Source organism: Triturus cristatus, chromosome 1_2 (assembly GCF_964204655.1).
Source record: "Triturus cristatus chromosome 1_2, aTriCri1.1, whole genome shotgun sequence".
Lineage (NCBI taxonomy): Eukaryota > Metazoa > Chordata > Amphibia > Caudata > Salamandridae > Triturus > Triturus cristatus.
This window is the reverse complement of record NC_140580.1, coordinates 592,315,167-592,339,627: the sequence shown is the minus strand read 5'-3', so window position 1 is coordinate 592,339,627 and position 24,461 is coordinate 592,315,167. Positions and strand designations below refer to the sequence as shown.

Genomic DNA, 24,461 nt, shown 5'->3' with positions numbered 1-24,461 from the left:
TCTGTGTTCCTTGGGTTTCTGTGAAGGGCGGGGACATCTCGGTGGATTTGCAGGCGAAAGGAATTAAATCAGATGTGCATGTCATGTTGGACAGGTCTTTTACAGTGGCCAACCTAAAATGCGCACTTCAGGCCTCTCAAGCCTGCGCTATGGTAAGGAACCAGAGAGAACACAGCACAGCCCTCCTGAGTCTTCAGAGCACTGGGTTTACCTGCAACAACCAATCTCTAAAGTTACTGCTATAGAACAAGGCAATAATTGGTTCTAGACAGAGTGGTTCAGGTTGGCTTGTCCCTGCGGGTCCACACTCACAAGGCGGTGTAGGCGTATTGTAGAACTTTGGCAATCATTGTCTGGCTTTATTTAGTAGCCATGTAGTGATTGATCATGTTTCTGTACCTTCCGCATTATGCAGGGCTGCTCTCCTTGCACATAGCAACAGTGATGGCATTGTGCTCAAGGTGAGTTGAAGAAACCAGTGGCTTTGTTGATTCATCCTTTTCAACCCAGAGCACGTGTCTTCAGGCCCTGCTGAGTGACAGTCCAGGCCTGTTCTTTGGATTTGGTGATAGAAAACTTGAATTACTCCAGTACTCAGCATCTTACACCACCATGTTATTCACGCTTAATTCAGAAAAAGTATTTTTTTTAATACTCAAGTGACTTCAGTTTTTAGTTCCCATGTGTATGTACTTTGAATCTCTTTCGGAGCATCTCATTATCCTGTGTCACGCGGGAGGAATAGAGCATTATCACTAATATGCCGAATGGGGATGGGCAGGTGAAAGAAAGATGCTGTCAAAGGGTTCATTGTAGGAAAACATCGGTTGACTTGTTTTTTTTGTTCTATTTGTCTGATATGTGGCATGAGCAGGCTGTTTCTAGCCATTGTTAAATAGTTCTTGGGTGTGAGTTAGAGTTTATCTTTTGCCAGCGGCATTGCAATCAGAACATTTACTTGGCGAGACTATGGGCCACATGTATGACCCTTCCATTTTGCGAGTCACAAATTGCATAATTTTGTGACTCGCAATTTGCAGGTCGCAAAATGGAATGTACAACAATGTCTCAGACGCTGTTTGCGATTTCCAATGGGGTCGCAAATGACCTAGAGCTACACTAACGGAAGGTGTGAAGTCCAAAAATACTAGACAAAAAGCCGCGTAATGCTACAAAAAACTGTGTGGAATATCTTCAAATAGTCAATGCATCACTGAGCTAGAAGATTAAGAGTCCATCAGCCCACCCTGATTGGCGGAGCTTCGTCATTTGAGACTCTAAGGAATCAAAGTCTAGGCCCACTCATTCAAGCCAGCCGGCCCGTGTTGTGTGCCCTAGTCAAAGATACCAGGATCGACAAATCTCCTGCCACAGTGTGCAGTATAACTTTTGAAGACTCAAAGAAAAAGTGCAGTGCTCTAACGTGAGAAGTGTTTAAAAATGATTACATGGTCAAAAAATATGTTTATTCAAAATTGACCAGGCATCATATCTAAAACCAAAATAGTCATAACAACTTTGACTATTCCCTGTCTTGGTCTCGTGGGGTCAACATGTTTCAGCCATCGGGGTAATCTGACCCGGCTTTCTTCAGGACCTAATTACGATGATATTAGAGGCTACTGCAGGATTTGTTCGGTGAAAAAAGTGTGAAAAAGAAACTGAGTGGAAGCAGTGTAATAAACAGTGTAACTATACTGAGATTCTCAAAGAAGATTTATGATATTCATCATAAAAAGTAAAAATGTGGCTGAAGCCACCCCACCAGACTAGCAAGATTTATGCTTAGGTATTTTTGCTTAATCTTCTTTCCCAGCTTTTTGTGGGAGGAAAGCCTCACCTCACCCGGCTGACTGCTCGGTGAAGGAGGCACCGCTCTGTCCGTCGATTCCTCTGACTGGACCGCAAGCAGTCTGCCTAACATAAAGCAAAAATCTTGCTAGTCTGGTAGGGTGGTACGGTACAGGGATGGTGAGGCAGCCAGGGGGTGGCATGAGGGGGCTGGGGAGAGTTGAAAAAGAAATTCACTTACCTGATCTTGCTGCGTCTCTACTCTGTCTCTCCCACTTCCTGTGTCTCATCCAGGAAGCATCTAGGCTCCCCACAGCCAATCACAACGATGCAATGCAGTATTGTCATCGGTAAGCATCCAGGCTCCCCTGAGCCAATCACAACGTTGCAATGCAGCATTGTGATTAGTCAGAGCACCTGGGCATGTTCTCTAGCCAGGCTGTAATGCAGCCTGAGTGGAGAACATGCAAAGTGCGAAAGACATTTTGGCCGGCTTAAGACGGCCAGCCAGAGCATCATGCACACTTTAAAGTGCAGCATCCACTCCTCCTCTCCGACGTCAGAGGAGCCAAAGCCCCGCCCTGCCCGTGACAATACTAAAATTAAAATAATAACTTCAGTTATTATCATTTTCTCTTTTCTTTTACACTGCTCCGTGAGCAGTGGGGTGACGCTCCTTCGCCTTAGCCACCCAGAGCATGTGCAAGCACACGCTTCATGCTGTCAACACCAGTGTCGGAATCAATCCACCAGTTTAACCCATAAAGGCGTGGATGCCTCACACAAACCGTAGAAAACCCGCAGCTTTAGAAAAAGATGCGGGTTTCTAAAATTATTGGGTACAGACATTATCCGCCCATGCGTAAACGGAAAAAACACGAGTGCCTAATGTGTGAAGAAGAAGCAGAATGGCAGGTCAGGTATAAATAAGGGTATAATTTGCTATCAGCACCTAAAACCTGGTTCTGTGGCACAAAAACTCATTCATGAAGGTTTTTTTCAGCATTTCACTGCAGACTCGCCACTGGTAACTGACATCACTTTGTAAACTCTTTGCTTTGCTGTGTCATCGTTATTGTAAACCGCATCAGTCTACAGTATCTGCGGTGGATGACATTACAGACTATTGCAGCAGAAAGGCCTTTGCATCTTTCAATCTTCATGTGTGAACACTTTCATCAACCATGTATTGATAGCCTTTTACATGCCTTTTACATGTAACACTGTCATGAATGAAAAAATGCATGCAGGGAATCCTACGGATTTCTGCAAAGTCAGCCTCCGAGTGTAGAAGTGGACCTCAGCTAGGCCTACCAGTGCAAGGGGTTCGCCCTTCTCTGCACAGAGTCCTCAGACCAATAGGAAGAAGTTGGCACAGAAACTGGACTAGAAAATACAAAGTTTAATAAACCTCATGAGGTGGAACTACATTCACACAGCACCCTTCGGTATTGAATGAAGTAGCACACCAAACAGAAGGCACATGGTCCTTTTATACCCACACAGGGGCTTAAAAGAGGGCGGTACAAGTACAGGAGAAGGTTTTATGTACATATAAGGTCATATAGAAATGCACAGTCGACAAGTAGGAGGAGTTAACAGTTTGCCAATGCTAGTAAACACATCCTGACAGTTACATACTACTAACAGCTGCAAGGACAGCTGAAAACTCACTGGGCATGTGCAAAGGTGGAAGATGCTAAATATAGTTTGTTTCTAGGGAGATTACAAGAGCAGTCAACACTGAGGGAGGACAAAGCACATGGTGAGCAGATGGCAGCACATTGCAAACAAAATGGCTGCCAGAAATACAAAATGGATTCCACAAAATGGACAAGATAGACTCTAAATACAAGATGGATTCCGCTAATGCTAAGCCAATCACTGCCAATTTACAACAGACGAACCTTTTAGCATTAGCTGAAGACATCTGTTCCTCTGGGGTAATCTAAATATGCATCCTGTACATCTATTAGCATTATTTCGGCCACCTCTTTATTCAACATTTGTTGGGCCTCTGTTTCTGCAACATTCCTTTTGACAGGTATACAGGCAGAGATGCAAATGGAGCAAAGCATTGGACCACATTGGATACATACACAGCATGTAAAAAGTATCGTAATCATTACACACAGGATAGTCAGTAGCTTCCAGCCCCAAGCAGAAACAAGAGTCCAAAACCATCCAGCAAAAGTCCAAGTACCAGTCTCTGGATGAATTTCTGCAGCAATCTTATGCAGTTTTGATATTGCGTCACATACTGAAGGTGAGTGATCCGGTATGAATACGCAACAGCTGCTACCGATGATGCGACATGCACCACCTCGATCAGCCAGAACCACATCTAGAACCATTCGGTTCTGGAGAGCTACAATCCTTGCAATTTTCAGCTCCTCCGTAATGTTCCCAAGTGCCATAGCTGTCTGATTGGTAACAGCTTCCACAACTCTAGTCAATCATCTTATTTTCCTACTGTTTAATGCAGCACCCACAAAGAAGAACAAACCTAAATTAAAATCGACATATTGTTGCAGAGTGGTATCAGTTTGGTCTACTTCTTCAGTACTCATTGTCCTTTTGTATCTATTTCTAGAGATATCGTTGAATAATTTAAGGTCCCGGTGGTATGATGCAGGTGCCAGAAACACAGGGGGCAATAGAAAGGACACATAGCACACACCTGACCACCCAGCAGGTAGTTGATAATATCCGTGGCTACCACAGATAAAGTAGGTATTATGTGAGGCTATAAAACTACTGTTATTTATACCTTCAATAGTCAGAATTACAGTACATTCGCTTTTCCCCTCTGGAATTCTCCCCAAACTGCTTACACATAGATCTGCTTTAGCTCTAGTAACAGAAATCACAAATTGTTCATTACTGGTAAAAGTTCTCATATTTGTGAAGACATATGGTGTTGAAATATTGTCCGGTTGATACTCTTCCCATTCCCATTTGGTCCCTTTGGCTTGAGGATAACCATCTTTATCTTGGTAGCATACTTTATTAAGGTGAAAAAGAAGCCCGCCTACTGTACGTCTTACAGATGCAAACAAAAGCGCATACCAAGCTTGACAAGAACCATTATGAGAAAAGGGAAGAGGAATAAAAGGTGTTCCTCCTTTCTTTTGATGTGCAGGTATCATCCCACACACCCAACAGTTGGTAGTATTTGTGGCATTATGAGTATGATGCAACATCTGGATAAAGGTATTATTTAAATATGATTGTCGATGCTTCTGCTCATGGTAGGGAAGCGTAAAGTAGTGGTGTTCAACTGATACTGGAGTAGTGGCGATCAAAAGCTCTCGAGCAGGAGCCACTTTCTCAACGAACCAGGTTATTACTGCTACAGCCACCATAGCAACAACAAACCCTGTAGCACAAATGATCTTTCTCTTAGCAACAGTTGATTTCATTGTGGACATGATCAGCTTGTCGTTGAAAACAATCGTTGGAGCTCTTATCCCTGGGCAGCCGTTGGTTTCTTCACCGAGGGTCAAGACGGTTGTCGCTACACTATACAGGACTGATCCCCCCCCCTTGCCACATCGGCATTCCGTTTCACTAACCCAGGGCGGTTGCTCAACCAGTCTATTTCGACGATGCAGGCTCTTTCCGTTGTCTCAGTTGGTATCGGGATATTCCAGGAATCGTGTGGTCCAGGAAGACTCCCTCAGGTTCGTCAGGTGATATGGCTTGGCCTTTTTCTGTATCCAGGATGTCCCGATGGTCGATTAAGGCAGCAGGATCCACCAAGGTAGACGGCACTTTCTTGCAGTGGGTGCAGTGCACCCAGTTCCTCCTGTTCCTCACTCGGACCGCGGTTCTCATTGAAAGGAGCACCTGCTCTGGGCCGCGCCACCTCGGTTCCAAGCTGCTCGACCTCTGGAATGATCGGATCATCACCTGGTCTCCAGGTCGAAGTCCATGGCCTTCACCTGCAGACCTATCAGGAAGAGCTTCTCGAACCTGTTGATGAATAGAAACCAAACTGTCAGTCAATTGTGATAGGTAGTCACTCATCAACACACATGGTACATCATGTATGGGACGTGGTTTAGGAATTCCCCAAATGGTCATAGGCCTTCCAAACACCACCTCATATGGTGTAAGACCAGATCGCGAATGTGGCACTGATCTAATGGACAACAGTGCCAAAGGTAATGCGTCTGGCCAATTCAAGGATGTGGAAGCCAGTATTTTCGCCAGTTTCAATTTAAGTGTGGCGTTATACCTTTCCACTAGCCCTGCTGATTGTGGATGGAAAGCAGCGTGAAATTTTTGCTTAATTCCTAGTCCCTTCAGGACATATTCGACAACTTGCCCAATAAAATGGGGTCCGTTATCACTCCATAAAAGTTTACAGACACCAAATCTAGGGAAGAATTCCTTCAAAAGTACCTTTGCTGTAGTGAGAGTTGTATTTTCCTTCGTAGGGTATGCCTCTATCCATTTACTGAAGGCACATACCACTACCAAAACATACTTTAAGTTATTACAGAGCTCAAGCTGGATGTAATCCATTTGCAAAACTTCAAAAGGTGCGGTTGGCGTAGCAAACCCTACAGTAGGAGTTCGTGTCCCTTTACCAGGATTATGCTGAAGACAAATCAGACAAGACTGCACCATCTTTTTAGCTGTGCCGGCAATTTCTGGATGCTCCCAAACTTGCGTGAGCAATTTTGTGATCGAGGAGGCTCCAACATGTGCCGGCCCATGTGCCATATGAATCATAGGTTGTAAATAGGCTGTAAGCAATCTCCACTTGCTCATCTCTTTATTCCTCCAACAGCCCTCATCGTCCAATGTTCCCTCCTTAGACCATTGCTCAATTTCTTCTGCAGAAGCAGATCTCTGCATATCTAGCACTTCCTGTCTGGTATCATGCCAGCGTTCAGCCTGTGACTTCACTACGTACTTAGACGTGGTGCGTCGCTGCATGGCAGTTACACGGGCTGTTTGGTCTGCAAAAGCATTGCCTTGTCCTATCTTATCAATTATTTTCTTATGTGCGCTACATTTAACAATTTCTATTCTCTTCGGGTATGTTAAAGCAGTCAAGAGATTATGTACTAATTCTCCATGCATTATTTGCATCCCGTGGGATGTAAGAAAGCCCCTCTCCTTCCAGAGTAGCCCAAAATCATGAGCCACTCCGAAAGCATAGCGCCTATCTGTATAAATGTTCACAGATAAGTCAGTACTAAGTTCACATGCTCGTGTTAAAGCTATTAGCTCAGCTGCCTGAGCTGACTTCTGTGGAATACGAGCTGTCTCAACTACCGTCTGAAATGTTGTAATTGCATATGCAGCTGACGTTGTACCATCTGGTAACTTCAAACAGGACCCATCAACCCATAGTTCCCCATCAACACTTGAAAGGGGCGTGTCTTGCAAATCGACATGACCCTTTGTCTGTTCCTCAGTAAGGAATATACAATCATGAAACTCCTGTGACTGAGAGTCACCGGGTATGGCAACAAAGTGGCTGGGTTTAGTATCGCACATCTCTTTAGTGTAATGTGAGGGGCCAACAATGTCAGTTCGTATCCTGTCAGACGAGCACTACTTAAATGCTGCGTCTTCGTATGATTTAAAAGGGCATCAACCGCATGGGGTACTAGCACCAACAGCTTATGTGACAAAACTATCCCTTCACTCTGACGTATTGACACAGCTGTTGCTGCAACTGAATGGAAGCATCTAGGTAATGCACGAGCAACAGGATCAAGTACTGCTGAAAAATATGCACAGGGACGCTGTTTGTCACCGTGTGTCTGCACTAAAACTGACAATGCGCATCCATCTTTCTCATGTACATAGAGTGTAAAAGGCTTCGTAAAATCTGGAGTACCTAACACTGGTGCTGAACAAAGCGCTTGTCGTAACTGTCGGAAAGCAGTTTCACATTCATCTGTCCATGGGAGGGGCATTGGAGTATCTTTAGTCAAAAGTGCTAGCAAGGGTTTAACAATGTATGAAAACCCTAATATCCATTGCCTACAAAAAGAAGTAAGACCAATGAATGCACGGACATCTTTCTGAGTACGGGGCACTGGTGTGTCTAAAATAGCTTGAATTCGATCTGGTGTGAGTGCATGGCCCTCCTTAGACAGAAGGTGACCTAAGTAGGTTACCTTTGGTCTACAATATTGCAATTTCTTTTGTGACACTTTGTGATGATGGGAAGCAAGAAAAGAAAGCAAGGACAAAGTACAGTTTTCACACTGTTCAGGGGTATCGGCTGCCAACAAGATGTCATCGACATATTGTATGAAAGCCACACCTTCAGGCAAAACGAAAGAATCAAGTTGTCTTTTTAATGCTTGACTGTAAATACTAGGACTCTCAGTATAGCCTTGAGGAACTCTACAAAATCTATATGATCGATTATTCAAAGTGAAACCGAACAAATATCGGCTATCAGGATGAATAGGGATTGAAAAGAAAGCATTCTTCAAGTCTATCACAGAGAATGTAGTTGCTGTCGGAGGAACCAAAGTAAGAAGTGTCGTTATGTCAGAAACCACGGGGTATTGTGGTACTACAATCTTGTTAACTTCTCGCAAATCAATAATGAATCGGTAAATCCTAGTGTCAGTATCTTTTTTCAGAATAGGAAGAATCGGACTGTTACAAACATTGTAAGGAACTTCCTCAACAACCCCCACTTCAATGAGATCATGGACAATATGTATGAGTGCTTCTTCACCTTCCTGTGAAATTTTGTATTGAGGCAAACGTGGCAGCACAGCGCCCTCCTTGACACTAATATGTACTGGTGGAATAACAATTTGCCCTACATCAGTGTCTGAAGTAGCCCACAAAGTACTAGGGAGTGAAGCTAATGCAATATCCTCTTTAACAAGACAAGCTCTCTCCTTCACAGGATGGTTGTCATTCAAGATAACATGTACACCTTCTGGAGAACATCGTATCGTAGCCCTGAAATACTTGAGCATATCAAGACCCACAATATTGTCTGGTGTATTCGGGGAAAGCAAAAATGGACATGGAGCAGTAAATTTATCCACATGGAATGCAAGTGGTTGTGACAGTGGGCTAAGGGAAGGGGTTCCATCTAAACCTATCGATGTAATGGTTAAGCCAGACAGGGGAGCCCTTGGAACCAATTGTTTAGACAAGGCGCTACGAGTAGCTCCTGTATCAACCAGAAACTGATCAGTAGAACCCAAAACATTTGCTGTAACATAGGGACCCCTCTGATCTACTGGAACTTCAACTGATTCCTTACCCCATCCTAGGCAATCCTATGCATAAGCAGAATCTTGAAAATCAGACGGCACATAGTCGGACATTTGATATTGGTTCCTTCTATCAAAAGTGTTAAACCCATCCTGCCCACGTATATTAGCATCAAACCTAGCACAATCACCTGTGCTTCCTCTAGGCCCTGAATATGCTGAACGATTTCTCATTTGTCCCCCGATCACGTGGACACTGCTGAGCACGCAGTGCTGGACAATCGGAAGCCCAATGCCCAAATTTCTTACAGTACGCGTACTGGTCAACAGACAAATTCGAACGAGTATAAGAAGGGAAAGACGAACCATAAGATCCACGTCCACCTCTATCACTACCTCTAAAAGGCGGACCATATGCCTGAGCCAACATAACCTTCCTTTTTAATTCTTTAGTCTTTTTATCCTCATTACCCTTTGCTTTTAATTCCTGGCGTTCATAATACTGAGCCATAGTCAAGAGAGAAACTGGAGAATAGGTAGTCCATGAACTCTCACTGGCTTTTAGGCGACTAGCTATTCCTGGCAACAGGTTAGCGACATATTTATCAACAAACAGATGTCTGCCCGTGTCATCTGTCAATGACTGGCCACTAAAATCGTGGAATGCTTCTTCAAAACATGTAAAGAAATCAGAGACCGATTCATCTGCCTTTTGCTTACAAGACGCTAAAACAGTCCAATCTATCTTTTTAGGGGGAATAATCGTTTTTAACGTAACTAATATAGCCGCGGGAAGATCTAAAATTAACTGACATAGCTTCTGTGCGGGTTCCCTTTCTACATCCATTTGTTCTAAGTCTTTCCATAACGCCCCAAAAGCTGCACGATCATCAATTTTACGAACAGTTCTCTACATATCAGGTGGTAATATCAATCCGAAAAATAAATCAATATCAGGCAAAGTCATAGTACAAGAGCTAATAGCACCCTCAACTTCCTAATAAAAAGCGGCTGGATTTTTCCGCGGATCAGGCAATGCAGTTTTAAGTGACATGACATCCGTCCTATTCCAAGGAGTGTAAACCCAATTATAAATAAAATAACCCTTTGCATCGAGAGAAGCCTTATCATCACTTGTACCCTGTCCTTTAGGAGGAACATACAAAGGCACGGCCTCCCGCTTAGGTTTCGCATGAACTATCATAGTCTGATCTGTCACGAAGATAGAAGCTTGTGCCATGCTGGTCTGAGATGTCTGTGCAGCTACGTCTGCAGCCTTTTTCTCCTCTCGCAAATGAACTGCATCAACACACAGTTTAACCAAACGCCTGATTGTATCAGTCACCTGGGAGAAAACAAAAAGACCATCACGCATTTGCTTACAATTATCTGCTACATCGTCGGGCTCTAACTCCTCAGAATATTTCCTAAACAGCTCAACGACCTCTGCAGCAAACACCTCAGTAAAATACAGCTGTTCCCTTTCCTACCACCCTTTCATACTATCTAAGAGTTCAGAGGCGGGGGCAGTGCTACGAACTGCTTTACAAGCAGCAGATCTAAGCTGGGACGCACGCTCAGCGGTCAACATAGAACGAGTTTCTCGTGCCTTGTGTTCCTCCGAACCGGAGTCCTCATCTGACTCATGAGGGGCAGAAGGAACAGTATACGGAGGTGGAGGACGATCTAATAATAAGAAATCATCATGTGGTTTATTAAGTATAGGATAAAGGGGCCGCCGAAAAGCGTATTGGCCAGTTACCTGTAAATTGAGCTCCCTATCTTCTCTCTCTTTTAACTCTTTTATTTCTTTGTTTTTCAGCTCTAATGCTTTCGCATAAATGTTCTTTCGCTGTTCTTTTTCAATCAAAGCTTGCTCACGCTTCATTCGTTCACGCACTTCTTTCTCCCACATTCGTACACAGTCAAACATATCTTGCCTAGTCTTTCGCTTAAACATACATTGTTCCACATACTCAATCTTTCGTAAATCAAATGACCCATGCATAGGCCAACATAACTCAGGATCCTTACGAGTGTATTTATTCCATAATGTGCTGTACATTATAGAAGAAAGACCATGCTTAATATACATATCCTTATTAGGCGTCCCCTCCGGGGGGTCGGTTGTGCTTCATCGAGTCTCAAATTGGAACCACTACAAAAGCAACACATCCTACGAAGTGTGCTAAAAACAGGCATGCCAAAAATAGTGCAGAATATGCAGTATTATAATCAAAGTAGCACTTAAGGTACCTTTAGTGCGATGTGCCGTTCAAATCAATTCAGATAGAGAAAATTCTCCTCATTACCTGCCTATATAAATTGCAATTTATATATGAATCTCATAGAAATCTAAGTTGGCCAACACAAATTCCAAAATACAAAAGCCGCAGTAAGTGTTACTAAACTACCTTACCAATCCCAGGCATAAAAACTAACAGCAAGCGCCACAGAATGACACTTACCAATCACTTGGTGTCCAGGTTCCAACTGCCAAGTTCTAAAATCGACCAAATGGTCACTGCACGGCGAATCAACAGAAGAGATCTCAGTCGAGGACCGGCACCACCTGGATGGTCAGATCAGAAAGAAAGGAAAAACGCTGTGGTTGCCAAGACTCGGGTCTCATCGGGCAGCGATCGCGTCCAGAGCGAGATTCCAATCCTTCGTCGCGACCAATCCTTTGGGCATCCGAGTCGCCGATGAGTCCCACTTGTCGGGCGGCAATTTGTAGAAGTGGACCTCAGCTAGGCTTACCAGTGCAAGGGGTTCGCCCTTCTCTGCACAGAGTCCTCAGACCAATAGGAAGAAGTTGGCACAGAAACTAGAATAGAAAATACAAAGTTTAATAAACCTCATGAGGTGGAACTACATTCACACAGCACCCTTCGGTATTGAATGAAGTAGCACACCAAACAGAAGGAACATGGTCCTTTTATACCCACACAGGGGCTTAAAAGAGGGCGGTACAAGTACAGGAGAAGGTTTTATGTACATATAAGGTCATATAGAAATGCACAGTTGACAAGTAGGAGGAGTTAACAGTTTGCCAATGCTAGTAAACACATCCTGACAGTTACATACTACTAACAGCTGCAAGGACAGCTGAAAAGTCACTGGGCATGTGCAAAGGTGGAAGATGCTAAATATAGTTTGTTTCTAGGCAGATTACAAGAGCAGTCAACACTGAGGGAGGACAAAGCACATGGTGAGCACATGGCAGCACATGGCAAACAAAATGGCTGCCAGAAATACAAAATGGATTCCACGAAATGGATAAGATAGCCTCTAAATACAAGATGGATTCCGCTAATGCTAAGCCAATCGCTGCCAATTTACAACACGAGGACATCTTGAACCTCCCAAACGGGAGGTCCCTAGAAGTCAGGGTATAGACAGTTATAAATAATTGGATTTATCTGTCACATACAAACATTAGTTATCTTTGGCTCTGGCCTACACTCTCTCCCTCCTCTCTCATTTATTTATTTCCTAGTTCTTTACCCCTAATTGTGTTTGTTGTATCTATCTCCTGTATTTTCTATTTCTCTCTCTATTATGCACACAATATGATCTCCTTTCTCTCATTTCTCTCTCTTTCTCTTGGTTCCTCATTCTCGATCTCTTTCTACCTCTCTGCTCTCCCTCTTTCTCCCTCTCTCTCTATTTCTCCCGCTCCCTTTCATTGTTTTTTTTATCCTCCTCCCTCGCTCTATTTACACACCTCCACCCTCTCACCTCCGCCTCTCCCTCTTTCCCCCTGTTGCATATTCCTCGGGCTTTAAGTGGAGAGAAAAAACTGGGGGGGGGGTTAATCTCAAAGAGGCATTGCAAATGCAATTAAGGATGGGGCTTAAAAACACGTAAGCTAAACATCAGTGCTTAGAATAGTGTGCTGCCCGACTGATATTTTGCTTCTTTCGTCATTGCATCCAGATATATAACACAAGTAACATTACACCTAAAACAAGCCAGGACTGTTGGCTTTGTCATGATTGTTAATTACATAAGATAAATAAGCAACAACTATGGCTTAGTTGTATATAACATTGAAAATGCTTCAGTTCTGACATGATGAGACTGTGAAAGTACTATAAGGAGTCTCTTGGAATTTGCATCAAAGGCAGTGCTGCAGAGTTAAGACGTTTATTACACCCTGAGGGTGAGGGCAAAATTGCAGTGCCGGATAGGTGCCCGTCTCAGCACCTGCTTTTTAAAACTGCCAATACTGAGCACTGGCAGGACCCTTCCCACTTAAAGCTCTGACTGGACCTGACATCCATAAAATGTGTCATTCATTATGGCTCTCTCTGAGAGTACCCCGTGTTTCTGCTCCATGGGGCTGTAATTCTAATACTGAAGTAGCTGACACTTCTAAAACCTCTATCATTTGAAGTCTTTTACGTAACAAAGACCACCCATAAGACAAACACTTTGGGGTATATTCTCAAGAACGTGTGATAACTACCGCAAGAGTAGCTTATCTCAACTCACCACATCGCAATCCATTGCGGGAAAATAACTCCGTGTCATCGTGGTATTCCCAAGCCGGCGGCAACATGCGATAGTCCCATGACAACGCGTCAAACCAACGCGTAAAAACCAACGCGATGCTGCAAAAATGCTAAACACCAACGCCAAAAAAGCGGCGATGACGCCAATCGCGATACAAAAATCAGCGAAAACCAGCCACAGGCCTGCAATCCCCACACGACAGCGGGAAAATGCACTACAAAAGGTGAAAAAAACACATACAAAAGCCAAACAACAGCGAAGCACAATGGAGTCAGCCGGAGCAAGTTCAGAAGACAACCAGAACCCCACATGCCCCCCGGAGGACCAGCCTGGGACTTTGGGGTCAGGGAAGGGCAAGGAGAAGAAGAGTCGGAAGAAAAGGTTCAGTCCGCAGGAAAACAGGATCCTGATAATGGAGGTGATAGAACACCATCAACTACTGTGAGTCACCTCCACTGTGTCACTGGCAACTAAAAATGGAATATAGCAGATCATCGTGGACAAGGTGAATGCAGTTGGAGTGCTGAAGAGGAAAATGGACGAGGTCAAGAGGTCAAGAGGTCAAGAGGCGCTGGAATGATGTCAAGTGCAAAACCAAGCAGAAGCTCACAAACAACTGGAAGGCAGCAATGCAGACTGGAGGTGGCAGTCCAGCGCTACAGGAGGAGCGCTGGATGAGATGGAGGAAATGGTGTCCACAGTCATCAGTCGGGAGATGGTGGCAGGAGTTGGGGGCCCGGACACTGCTCAACAGGACCGGACACAACAGCAACACGGTGAGTAATGACCAGGGTCTGGAGGGACGGGGGGAGATGGGCACAATGGCACACATGCACAAGTAAGCACAGCACATCATCAGACAAACCATGCCCCACACCCCAAACTCCCAACAAGATACCAATGCACCCACGAATGCCACATCCCAGCACTGTATAAGCACAGAAGGCAGAGGCACACCGAATGTAAGGGATCAGGGGCAGCCAATTCAGAGCTGCAGGGGCGACTCCCCCAAAATGCGGCACACACATCACATGCAGAGCACAACAACATTGACAACGATGTGGCACAATCTGCAACACGTCCACAACAGAACAGGGGACACAACTGGTCCCGCTTGTGTGCAGTAACTGGCCAATCACATATGACATCGCAGGGAACTGTGAGTTGACAATGCACAAGTACAAACACACATCTGTGATGTCGTCGAAATCTCCACTGTCCCACATCACACAGGCAGCTCCCCACAAACAGTCACAATGTACACTGTAATTCAGTCTGCATGTAAACATGTTCATTGTGTCAAGATACATGTGAACACAATGTTAAACTGCATCTCCCCTTCACATTGCAGAGGGAAATACAACACCTCCTGCAGAGCAGTTCCAACCTCTCTTCTCTGATGACGAAGAGGACAACCAGACCTTCAACTCTGACGTCCTCCAACAGCTCATGGACAGCCTCCGGAGCCCACTTCCAGGAGCAGGTCAGCCCAGCTGCTACGAGGAGAACCCACCCCCTGCACAGTACACACAGCAGGCAGCACCCACCACCACAGCTGATTCCCAGGACCCACACTACCAACACATGGCCTTCCAACTCCGTGTGTTGGGGTGCCAGGAGAAGTTGGCCGAACAGGTGCAGGTGGGGTTCAATGGCAGCCAAACTAGACGCCATACGTGGGTGTTTAAGACCCATCAGGGACCACTCACATTCCCTAACGGACACCGACAGTCCGCTCCATGCCCTCCAACGAACCATGGCTGTAATCGCCAGGGTCCTGACTCAGAGGCAAGAACGACTGTCCAGTCATAGTGGCTCCAGCGAGCTCGCCCGGAAGTTGGATGATGAAGGACAGGGAGCGTAACTGTGCGGAAACAGCGCTGACACGGCTGCACACCAGCGAGAGTTGGCTGGGTCCCTCAATGCCATAAAGACTATCCTCATGGCATTGCTGCCACAAGGCATGGCGCCGATGCATGCTGCTGCTACCACTCCATCCACATCTCCTGCCACTGATGTGTCAGTGCCACACAGTGCAGCAGACATTCCACCTCTGGTGTCACTTCTCATAAATGAGGCCCTTTGTATTTATCTTGCCTCATTTGCTGTGCTTCAGTGACATCGGTCAAATGTCAGGTATGTCTTCTGGCAAATTGCTGCTTGATTTTTTTAGCATGGGGAAAGGTGTTTATAAAATTGTCTCACTTTGCAGTCAGAGAAAGAAAAGTAAAGTGAATTATGTGATAATCTTGCTGAGGTATAGAGAGTGTGGACGGCCGTAGGATGTCATTTTTTTGTTGGGACAACAAAATGCTACCTACTGTAAACAAACTGTACACATTCAGCAGTTAAAATTTTTTTAATTAAGTATTTTATTAAAAAAATTCTTGATTGAAACAAAGATTTTTATAGTATCGAATCAAATTAAGACACTTTTTCTTGGTGGCGCACAAATGATAAATATGCACTGAAACCGTAGTTCCAAGCATCATCATTTATGTGCAGAATAATTTTATCAGCTAAACAGCATGTTCAAATTTAGTGGCCATTTCAATGGAAAATGTGCTGTCTGTAAATGACAGTGCGTTACCATACAATGCTTAGTTACATTAAAGCTAGATAGGTAGCAAAAGATTGTCGTGGTAAAATGTGGGTCGTGTTTGTAAGATGTTTGGGAAGCACTGGGTTAGAGTACAGGTGGCAGGCAAAACTACATGAAGGGGTGGCTCATTTTATGCTTTGGATTGCCAGAGCTGGGTATTTAGCTTGGGCCTTTAATGCCTCGTCCATCCTTATTTTATAAAGCTATGAAGCGTTGCACTTTTACAGGCCACACTAATATTCATGAATTTGGCAGGGAAGGCACTAAACATATCTTTGGAGTAGATTGCTCCCAGATTTCCATATCCAAATAAATTTTAAGTGAGGAAACAATATATTTACTGTGAACGTGTATTTTTAACAGAAAGGTGTGGGTCACTCTGCACAATTTGCGCACTACACTAACTAATGAAAATAATGCGACAAGATATGGAGAACTCATATTCATACTTTTAAAAATTTCAAGACTATTCTTGCCGCTAAGTCAAACTCATCCACAACTTTTACACACTTCCACTTTAAAAAGTCACCAGCCACCACTGCAAGAGAGGTAGACTGGATGTAGTAAATTATATATGAACTTTGGTTTGAAACAATGGAGCAAGACTAATTCCCAGTGTTCCATATTCTCTGGTCATTCCCTGAGATGGTACATTTGAAAATGATATTTTTTTCTGAAGGTGGAAACCTTGAAAGTAGTGTACATTTGCTTCTTAGAGCTCTTGCTTTTCCAAACAATTTCGGTTTCTGAAAGTATCTTGAGAAGTATTAGGATTATATCAAGTGCTCAACCTTGAATTTAGGCATGCTGTCTCACTGATTAAATAAACTGCAAGTGTTAGATATTTCACTAAAAGGAGTCAGCAATGAGGCCTTACTTGGTCTCATAAGGGTGGTGTAGCTTCATGGGGTGGAATGCACTCATTATAATTCCCCATTATTCTGGTTAATTCAAACCGGTGGTCAATTTTTTTTAAAACTATGTGCTAGGGATCTTGTCAAGAGGCTGCTTACACCACCCAATTTCTCCTATTAGCCCCACCTTTAAACAACCAACTACTAACAATGAAAGTGGAGAAAGGATGTGGTGTAATGGCCAGAGTTGCTGACTTTGGTGCTGGGGAACCAGGTCCGAGCTTCCGAGTCGGCTCACCATCCTGTGATTATGGGCAAATCACTTAATCTCCCCATGCCTACCATAAATTAATGTGTCCTTAACTGGTGCTCATGAAAAGTGCCAGTGTTGATGACTATGTGCCAGTGCTGAGCACTGGAAACAACCGGCTAAAATTAAGCACTGATTCAAGCACTGCAGATTTTTCCTTCTTGGTTTTTCAAGTGAGGCGCTTAGTGCCGCATGGCATAGACTGGGATTTAAGATTCGGGATTTGGGATGTGGTAATGGCATTGGATTAATATGGTATACTATCGTATGCCATGTTATGTTACATTATATATAGTGCATGCCTATAAATCGCTTAGTGGTTATGGAATCTGTGTGCCTTTTGCAGTACAGAGAATTAGGTTGACAAGAGTAAAGAAGTTCTGCTGTCTCTGCATTTGGTTACAGAAAAAATTGTCTGTCCAATGTGTTGTTTAAAAATGGTAGTACTTGATAATGGGCTAATTATGATTTGTCTGATCCAGTTTCTTTCCTGAGAAGTTGCCAGAAATGTAGCCTGAAAATTTACTTTTATTAAAACCTTCAATATCCCCAATAAACAACATTGCTTTAACCTATTTTGTTCAATGCAGTCTTAAAAATGCCAGTGATATAAGGCTTCTCTATGGGGTTGCAGCTGTAAGGTGCTCAGTGCCTCATGTAAATCAAGTAGCCAATGAGAATACGAAAATTGACTGCAATGGAGTACTTGTCAAATGTTCGTTTTGAGGAAATTCTCCACAACATGGCATAACACCATCAACCTAGACATCACCTTGAGTAATGACTGGTGCAGATTAAATTGTATCCATATTTACTCTTGGCTGGTTTAAATAGGGAGACCAAAGATTTTACTAAAAATTTACACTGGAAACAGTCTGAACAAAGGCCTAATTTCCATGGAAATGTCACTAGGCCATAATCAAGAGATGGTAGTAATTTTGCCTTTATGACTGTTAGTAAGGGTTATTATAGTTGTTATCGAAATAACAAATAGCATATGTCAAGGCAGAAGATTTAGTTCTTCATGAGGCTAGGTATTCACTTCTTGTCCCACGATTCTCGAGCAACACATCTGTATTTCCTGCTTTTCTCAACTGGAATATTTCGAATGTAGCAAAATGTCATTTTACTGAGTAAAATATTTTAATTTATCTGCATTAACTGCGAATTTGTTAGCCGTATTATAATATCGTCGGCCCCCTGAGGACCTTTATAGGCCCCTTGATGTGTGGTCTGAATGATGGTGTCATCAGCATATTCTTCCCCTCTGTATTAATGGCCACTGATAAGTTAGCTGTATACAAGTTAAAAAAGACTGGATTCAGCAAGTAGCCTTATTTAAGGCATTTCTTGGTCACACTCATAATCTTCATTGTTAAATGGCCATTGTAACCAATTGACAGGTAAGCAAATAAATTTTTCTTATTCAGCGCCAAGACACCCTTGGGTGAACGTGTGTTTTATAAATACATGTAACGTTATTCTAAATTGGTCCGATTGATCCAACAGAAAGGATGCTCCCAATATGTAGCAGGGTTTCCTCACCTCAATAATTTTGACACTAGTATAAGTCTATCCACCCCGTTTAAGGCCATACATTAACCTATGAAGCAAGCAAACAGGCTACGGTTCTTAAATTTCACTGGCTCATATCATCAGGGATAATACCAATATGTAGCAATTCTATTAGTGTCGGCTCTGAATCCAGTTTGCGTGAATGGGATCTTTTTTTTTTGTGAAGTGAAAATATCCGGCTTTGATATTTAGGTTTGTGAGAGGATAAAGATGCATCCTTTGGGTAGCAGCACTCAGACACTAAGTGGCTTCCGTGGAATTTATGCACCTATTGGTGCTCGGGATTGTGTCATCTGTGTTCTGCTTGTGGAGGCGAAGTACAAAGGTATCTCATTGGGATAGAGTAAGATGTCATGTAGGCTAACGAGTGTTATTTGGAGTAAGACTAGAATATGTCCAAGGTCCACTCAGAGGGGAATGTCAAGGAACACAGGAGATTACTTTGCTCCCTATGAAATACTTGTAATGTCCACAAATAAGCGCTATATAATTATTGTAGATAGCTACTCAGCTCTTAGGAAAAAAATCTTTATATTGGTAAGCTCTGGGAGGTCTGCCCAGAAAATATTTACAGATAACTAGAGAGTTACTCAGTACCTGGAAGATATTTGTGAAATCCATCCAAGGCGCAATGTACAGGCAAGCACTTGTGTACATTTACAGGGATGAAGAGAGTTTTCTGGTTCCCAGAGAATATTAGTGTATTTCACACGGTTGCAATTTATAGAAAAGTAAAAAGTTACTGGAAAGTATGCGGACAATTTTAAGATACAATTTACAGGAATGTAGAGCATTACTTATTTTCCTAAGAAGCAAATGTAAATTCACCCAGGTGCGATTTACAAGTAAAGTAGGGCATTACTCCGTTCCAAGGAAATATATTGGTGTCTCTGTGCCATGGGAATTCTGGCTGCACCTCGCCCACCAAGGTACAGTAAATCTGAAGCAGATCTGAAGTTGGGTGTGTTCCTCTTCCTGTTCAAGAGGATATGGCCAAGCAGTTAGGTCTCCACTTTACTTTCTTGGTTTGGAAGCAAAGACGAAGTACATGCATTTAGTACTCTTCCATCGTGGAAGAGAGAACAAAACTGATGGAGTGCAATGTGCCAGTAATTACCAAGAGTGAAAATTAATTCAAACATTTCTTACGTCACATTTTTGTATGGTTCAGAATCTGGGGGGCGAAGTATGTGTTGCTCTGTAAAAAGCAGGACACAAACGCAATGCAGGAGCTACCTCTGTGTTCTGGAGATCGCCAGGTTGACTGTACCCGAGTAAACTGGAAACATTGGGTTCTGGGCAAAAGCGAGGACTCATTGACCACTGTTCACAATAAAATAAAAACGCATGCTTAGTCTGGTGTGCTGCCGCCAAAAATGTAGCCCATGAATGTTTCAACCATACAATTTCTGCCTATTTCACAGTTTTTTTTTTATTTACCATTTATTTACAGTGGTCTGAAGAACACCCCAAAGATCAATTCCTGGATAGAGCTGATGATGCAGGATCCAGCTGTCAAGGCAACGAAAATGGATGCGACAACCATGAAAGCATTCTTTGCTTTATATGCTACTGATAGTTCTCCAGATGTGCTCGACTTCGATCTTTAGTCATAGGCAACACTGTGAACACAGTCCTTTGAATTAGTTTCCTAATGTGTGATGCTTCTTTACACTCTAATTCTGCCGGAGCAGGATGCTTGGTAGATCATATCTGTGTGATGACCTAATAAAGGGATCCTGGACACTGTTCTTCTTCAAACTGAGGTGTTGTTATCTTTAATGAACAGGCCTAGAAACATAACGTTTTATGTTTATTCACCAGAAAAATAAAAGTATACCAGGGAAAGATGTTTACAAATATCCCAATTATTTTATTTTGCTGAGGTTTAAAGATAGTAAAATGTCTAGAAAGCAAACCAACGAATATATTAAGTACAAATGCACTATAAATACACCTTCGTAGAGCGCCACCTCTGGTTTCTTCAGATTCATACTCTCCACCGCAGTGAAATGAAATGAAATGAAATCCAATTTATAACGCGCTACTTAGCCCAGTGGGCGTCAAGGCGCCTAGCCAAAAATACTAGTTAAATCAGAATAAGATAGAAATTACAGTGTCAATGCAAAACAATAATAGACATAGTGGAAGCACCCTCACACTGTTCCTGCCCTCCATTACAACAATGGAAGTGGCTGCATTGTGCTTTTGGAGGAAGTATTACATTGACAGAGCCAACAGAACACTTAAGTTCCGCAGATCACTAAATGAGGCGAGCAGAATGCGTGGTTGGCGGACAGGCTACTCTGCCGCATTTGTAGTGGAGTACCCTGTCTGCCAAACTCAAAATCAGACCCATATATTTTTAAATAGCAGCAGTCACATTAGTTAAAATACAGTGGTTCTAAGCAGCAACATAATCGTTGTAGTTGTCATCACTACCTGCTCTTAAATGATGACCCTTGGCATTAACTAAACATTCATTGCAATTGAATGCTCCTTTTATGGCTTAAATGTTATGTATAAACCCCCTAACATGCCACATTATATGAATTTTCTGGACACCATCACTTGCAAGGACAGTTTTTTTTTATAAAAGGAACAGCGAATACTGGGTAATCTGCTAATACATTATTTTATTAGTCTATTTGTAGAGGGCATCTGTCACCCAAAAGCATCTTGCCACCAGGACAGAGACAACGGCAGAGATGGGAATAAAAGGGAGAGTAGAAAAACTAATGAAGAGGATTATTTTAGTTTTTTTGTGAAATACTGCGAGCCGGACGGAGGAAGTTCCAGCTGTAGATTATTTCAAAGTGCAGGGTTTAAGATTTGAAAAGTTTGTACTCCAGTCTACGGTAGTGGGGGATTTGAAGAAGCAACAAAGAACCTGTTCTATGGGAGCTGTTGGGGCTTTAGTGAGAAATCAAGAAGTAGAGCAGATCACAACCTGTGTTATAGAAATCCAGGTAAATCAGGAAGAGAGACTTAAACTGAATCTTCTTTTTTGTTTGGAAGCCTATGAATGGCATGTCTCACCACTGAAACAAGATCAGTCTTTTGCAAGCCAGATGCAAACCAGATGCCATAGTCTGGATTTCTTGCAGCCTTGCAGTCTGGCAGTCCAAGAGACCAACATACACACCATTCCCATACTCCATACTCCAGACATGAAAGAATGATAAAGTAATGACCATGGCTTAGATATTACAAAGGAGAAAAGGGTGGGGTTCTTAAGGATCAAAAATTCTTACCTTTCTGTGCATTGAAGAAGAAATCCTGAGCCATTCAAAAGCACCAGCTTTTCATCTTTCCAACATAGAATGGAAAATTTCGCAAGAAGGTCAGCCAAAGAGACTTTTTCCATACGAAGGGATTGCCTCCAGAGTTACCAAAATCTCCATCTAATCTCCATTGAGCATCCGGTCTTGCAGAGCCAACCAGTCTTTAAAAGATAGCACAGAGTCATGGGCTGAGATATTAAGTTTAGGAAGGGTTTGGGTGCTGTCAGCACATGACAGCACCTGAAATGCAAAACGTAGAATCAACTCCACAAAAGGCTGGTGTTGATATTGATAAAATGAGGGCAATCTTTATAGAGTTAGATGTCTCCTTGCTGTCTATGCTGCTTCAGTTTGCTTTTCAGGCTCTTGCTATTTTCTGGAAATAACCATATGTTGTTAAACTATAGACACTTTATCATCTGATGGTCAGGGCCACTAGAATTATGCAATTCTGCAGCCGTTGCATTTTCCGCATAAATAAAGATTTGCCATACTTGCTACATAATTCATCATCTGCTACATAATCAGCAGAATTTGCCCCAAAAATTGTTTCTATCTCAAACAGATCAATATGGTGATGTGTGTTCCTACGCAGCGGAAGACCCGTCTTGAAAGTTGTCTAGTCATCTTTCAGTGGCCTATTGCTGTATTTAGATGTTAAACTGCTAGTAATAAGGTGAAAGCTTTTCCCAGAGTGTGTTACCATGTGTAAACATGTCAAACTAGTGATGCAATGCTATCACAAAATGTGGCGCCATACGCATCATAATTTGCTGTTTTTGGCCCATAATGTATTCAATCCTGCCACGTAATTCGTCCTCATCCGCCACATAATTCCAGTGCCCCTGCTTATGGTAGAAACCTAGTTGTTCTTGCCTATTAATCAGGGTTATTAAATGATTCATTGCCGCCCTAGGCAAAGTCTACCTTTGACCCCCACCCCCCATCTTGTGGAATGATGCCTTATTTTATACTTTATGGTCAGTCTGAGGCCCCCTTGCTTGTTGTGGTCTAGAAGCAGCCCTGATTGTAATTGCTAGTCTCATTTCGTATTTTCTAGTCCATCAGTTCATGGCATCACAATACAAAAGAAAGTCAACCCAGCGAAGCGACAAAAAAAAACGCCAAAAGAACCAATTTCAAATAGCAATTGAACACACCACAAGAAAAAAAGGTGTTGAAATATGAAGAAAAATATTGCTTCTGTAATAAATGTATCTTTTTTGTGCATTCCATTGTTTGTTTGGCATAGATTGCTGGTATTCTGATCTGTGGGCAGTTGATGTGTCCTAGCAGCCACAACTATGTTATCCTTCACTGAACATAGAAACTGGTTGTAACTATCAAATCGGTGGATCTGGTCTTCTCGACTACTTCTATAGAGATGTTGGTGCCTTTGCAGGTGCTATGGTCGGATCACAGGCTGGTCAAATACTATGTGTCGGAGGCAAAAAAAACATCTAGTGCTCCTCCCTGGCAGTCCTGCCGATGGTCGAGGGCGTACCACCGGGTGACTCCAGAATTGCTGGCACAGGCATGCCTGGCTCACCCATGCCTTATGACAGGGGACCTAGAAAGGGATTTAGAACTGTTACAATCATGGCTCACGGATAGGCTGGATGACCTTGCCCCGGTGAGGCCTCCTCGCAATACAGCTAAACGGGCTTCTGCCCCCTGGTTTACCGAAGCACTGGCGGCTTCACGGCGGCAGTGCAAGGTAGCAGAGAGAGCTTGGCGGTCGCAATATGATCCCGCGGCAAAGCTTGCTTACAGAGCCTCTGTCAAAGCCTACCATCGCGACATCCTCTCTGAAAAAAGAGGCTATTTTTCAAGGAGAATTGAGACTGCCTCCAATTCGTGCAAGGAGATATTCGCCATCGTGAGGGAATTTATGGCCCCTCGTGTTCCTTCGACTCAGGTACCCCCTACTGAGGCATGGGTGAGTGCCCTTGCCAATTTCTTCACCTCCAAGGTCAAATCGATTCAGGACTCCTTCCCCTTGAAGGGGGTTGAAGTATCTCACTATTCTGATGGTGTCTTCGACTTAACAGCTAGTGCAGACCCGGTTCTGGCAGACTTTTCGCCACTTTCAGTATCCTCGTCCCTGGACCTGATGGCCTGCCTTAAATCGGGATCACCTCTTGCCCTGCCAAATTTTTGGCAAAGATGGCCGAAGTCATTAATCCCATCGTGAATCCTATTCTGAACCGCTCTTTGAGTGAGGGTGTGGTCCCTCAGGCCTGGAAGCAGGCGATGATCATCCCTCTGCTTAAAAAGCCCGGCCTGGACTCGGAGGTGTTGGCTAATTACAGGCCC

General features: G+C 43.3%; 1 protein-coding gene across 1 annotated transcript in view; it reads left to right on the top strand.

Moving 5' to 3' along the window:
- LOC146867705 (glutathione S-transferase omega-1-like) overlaps positions 1-20,622 on the top strand; it is a 134,914-nt gene extending 114,292 nt beyond the window's left edge. The window contains exon 6 of the mRNA XM_085607080.1: positions 20,315-20,622. Coding sequence (XP_085463206.1) covers positions 20,315-20,471 — 157 coding nt within the window. The 3' untranslated portion in view covers positions 20,472-20,622. The remainder of the gene's footprint in view (positions 1-20,314) is intronic.
- The last annotated feature ends 3,839 nt before the right edge of the window (positions 20,623-24,461 follow it).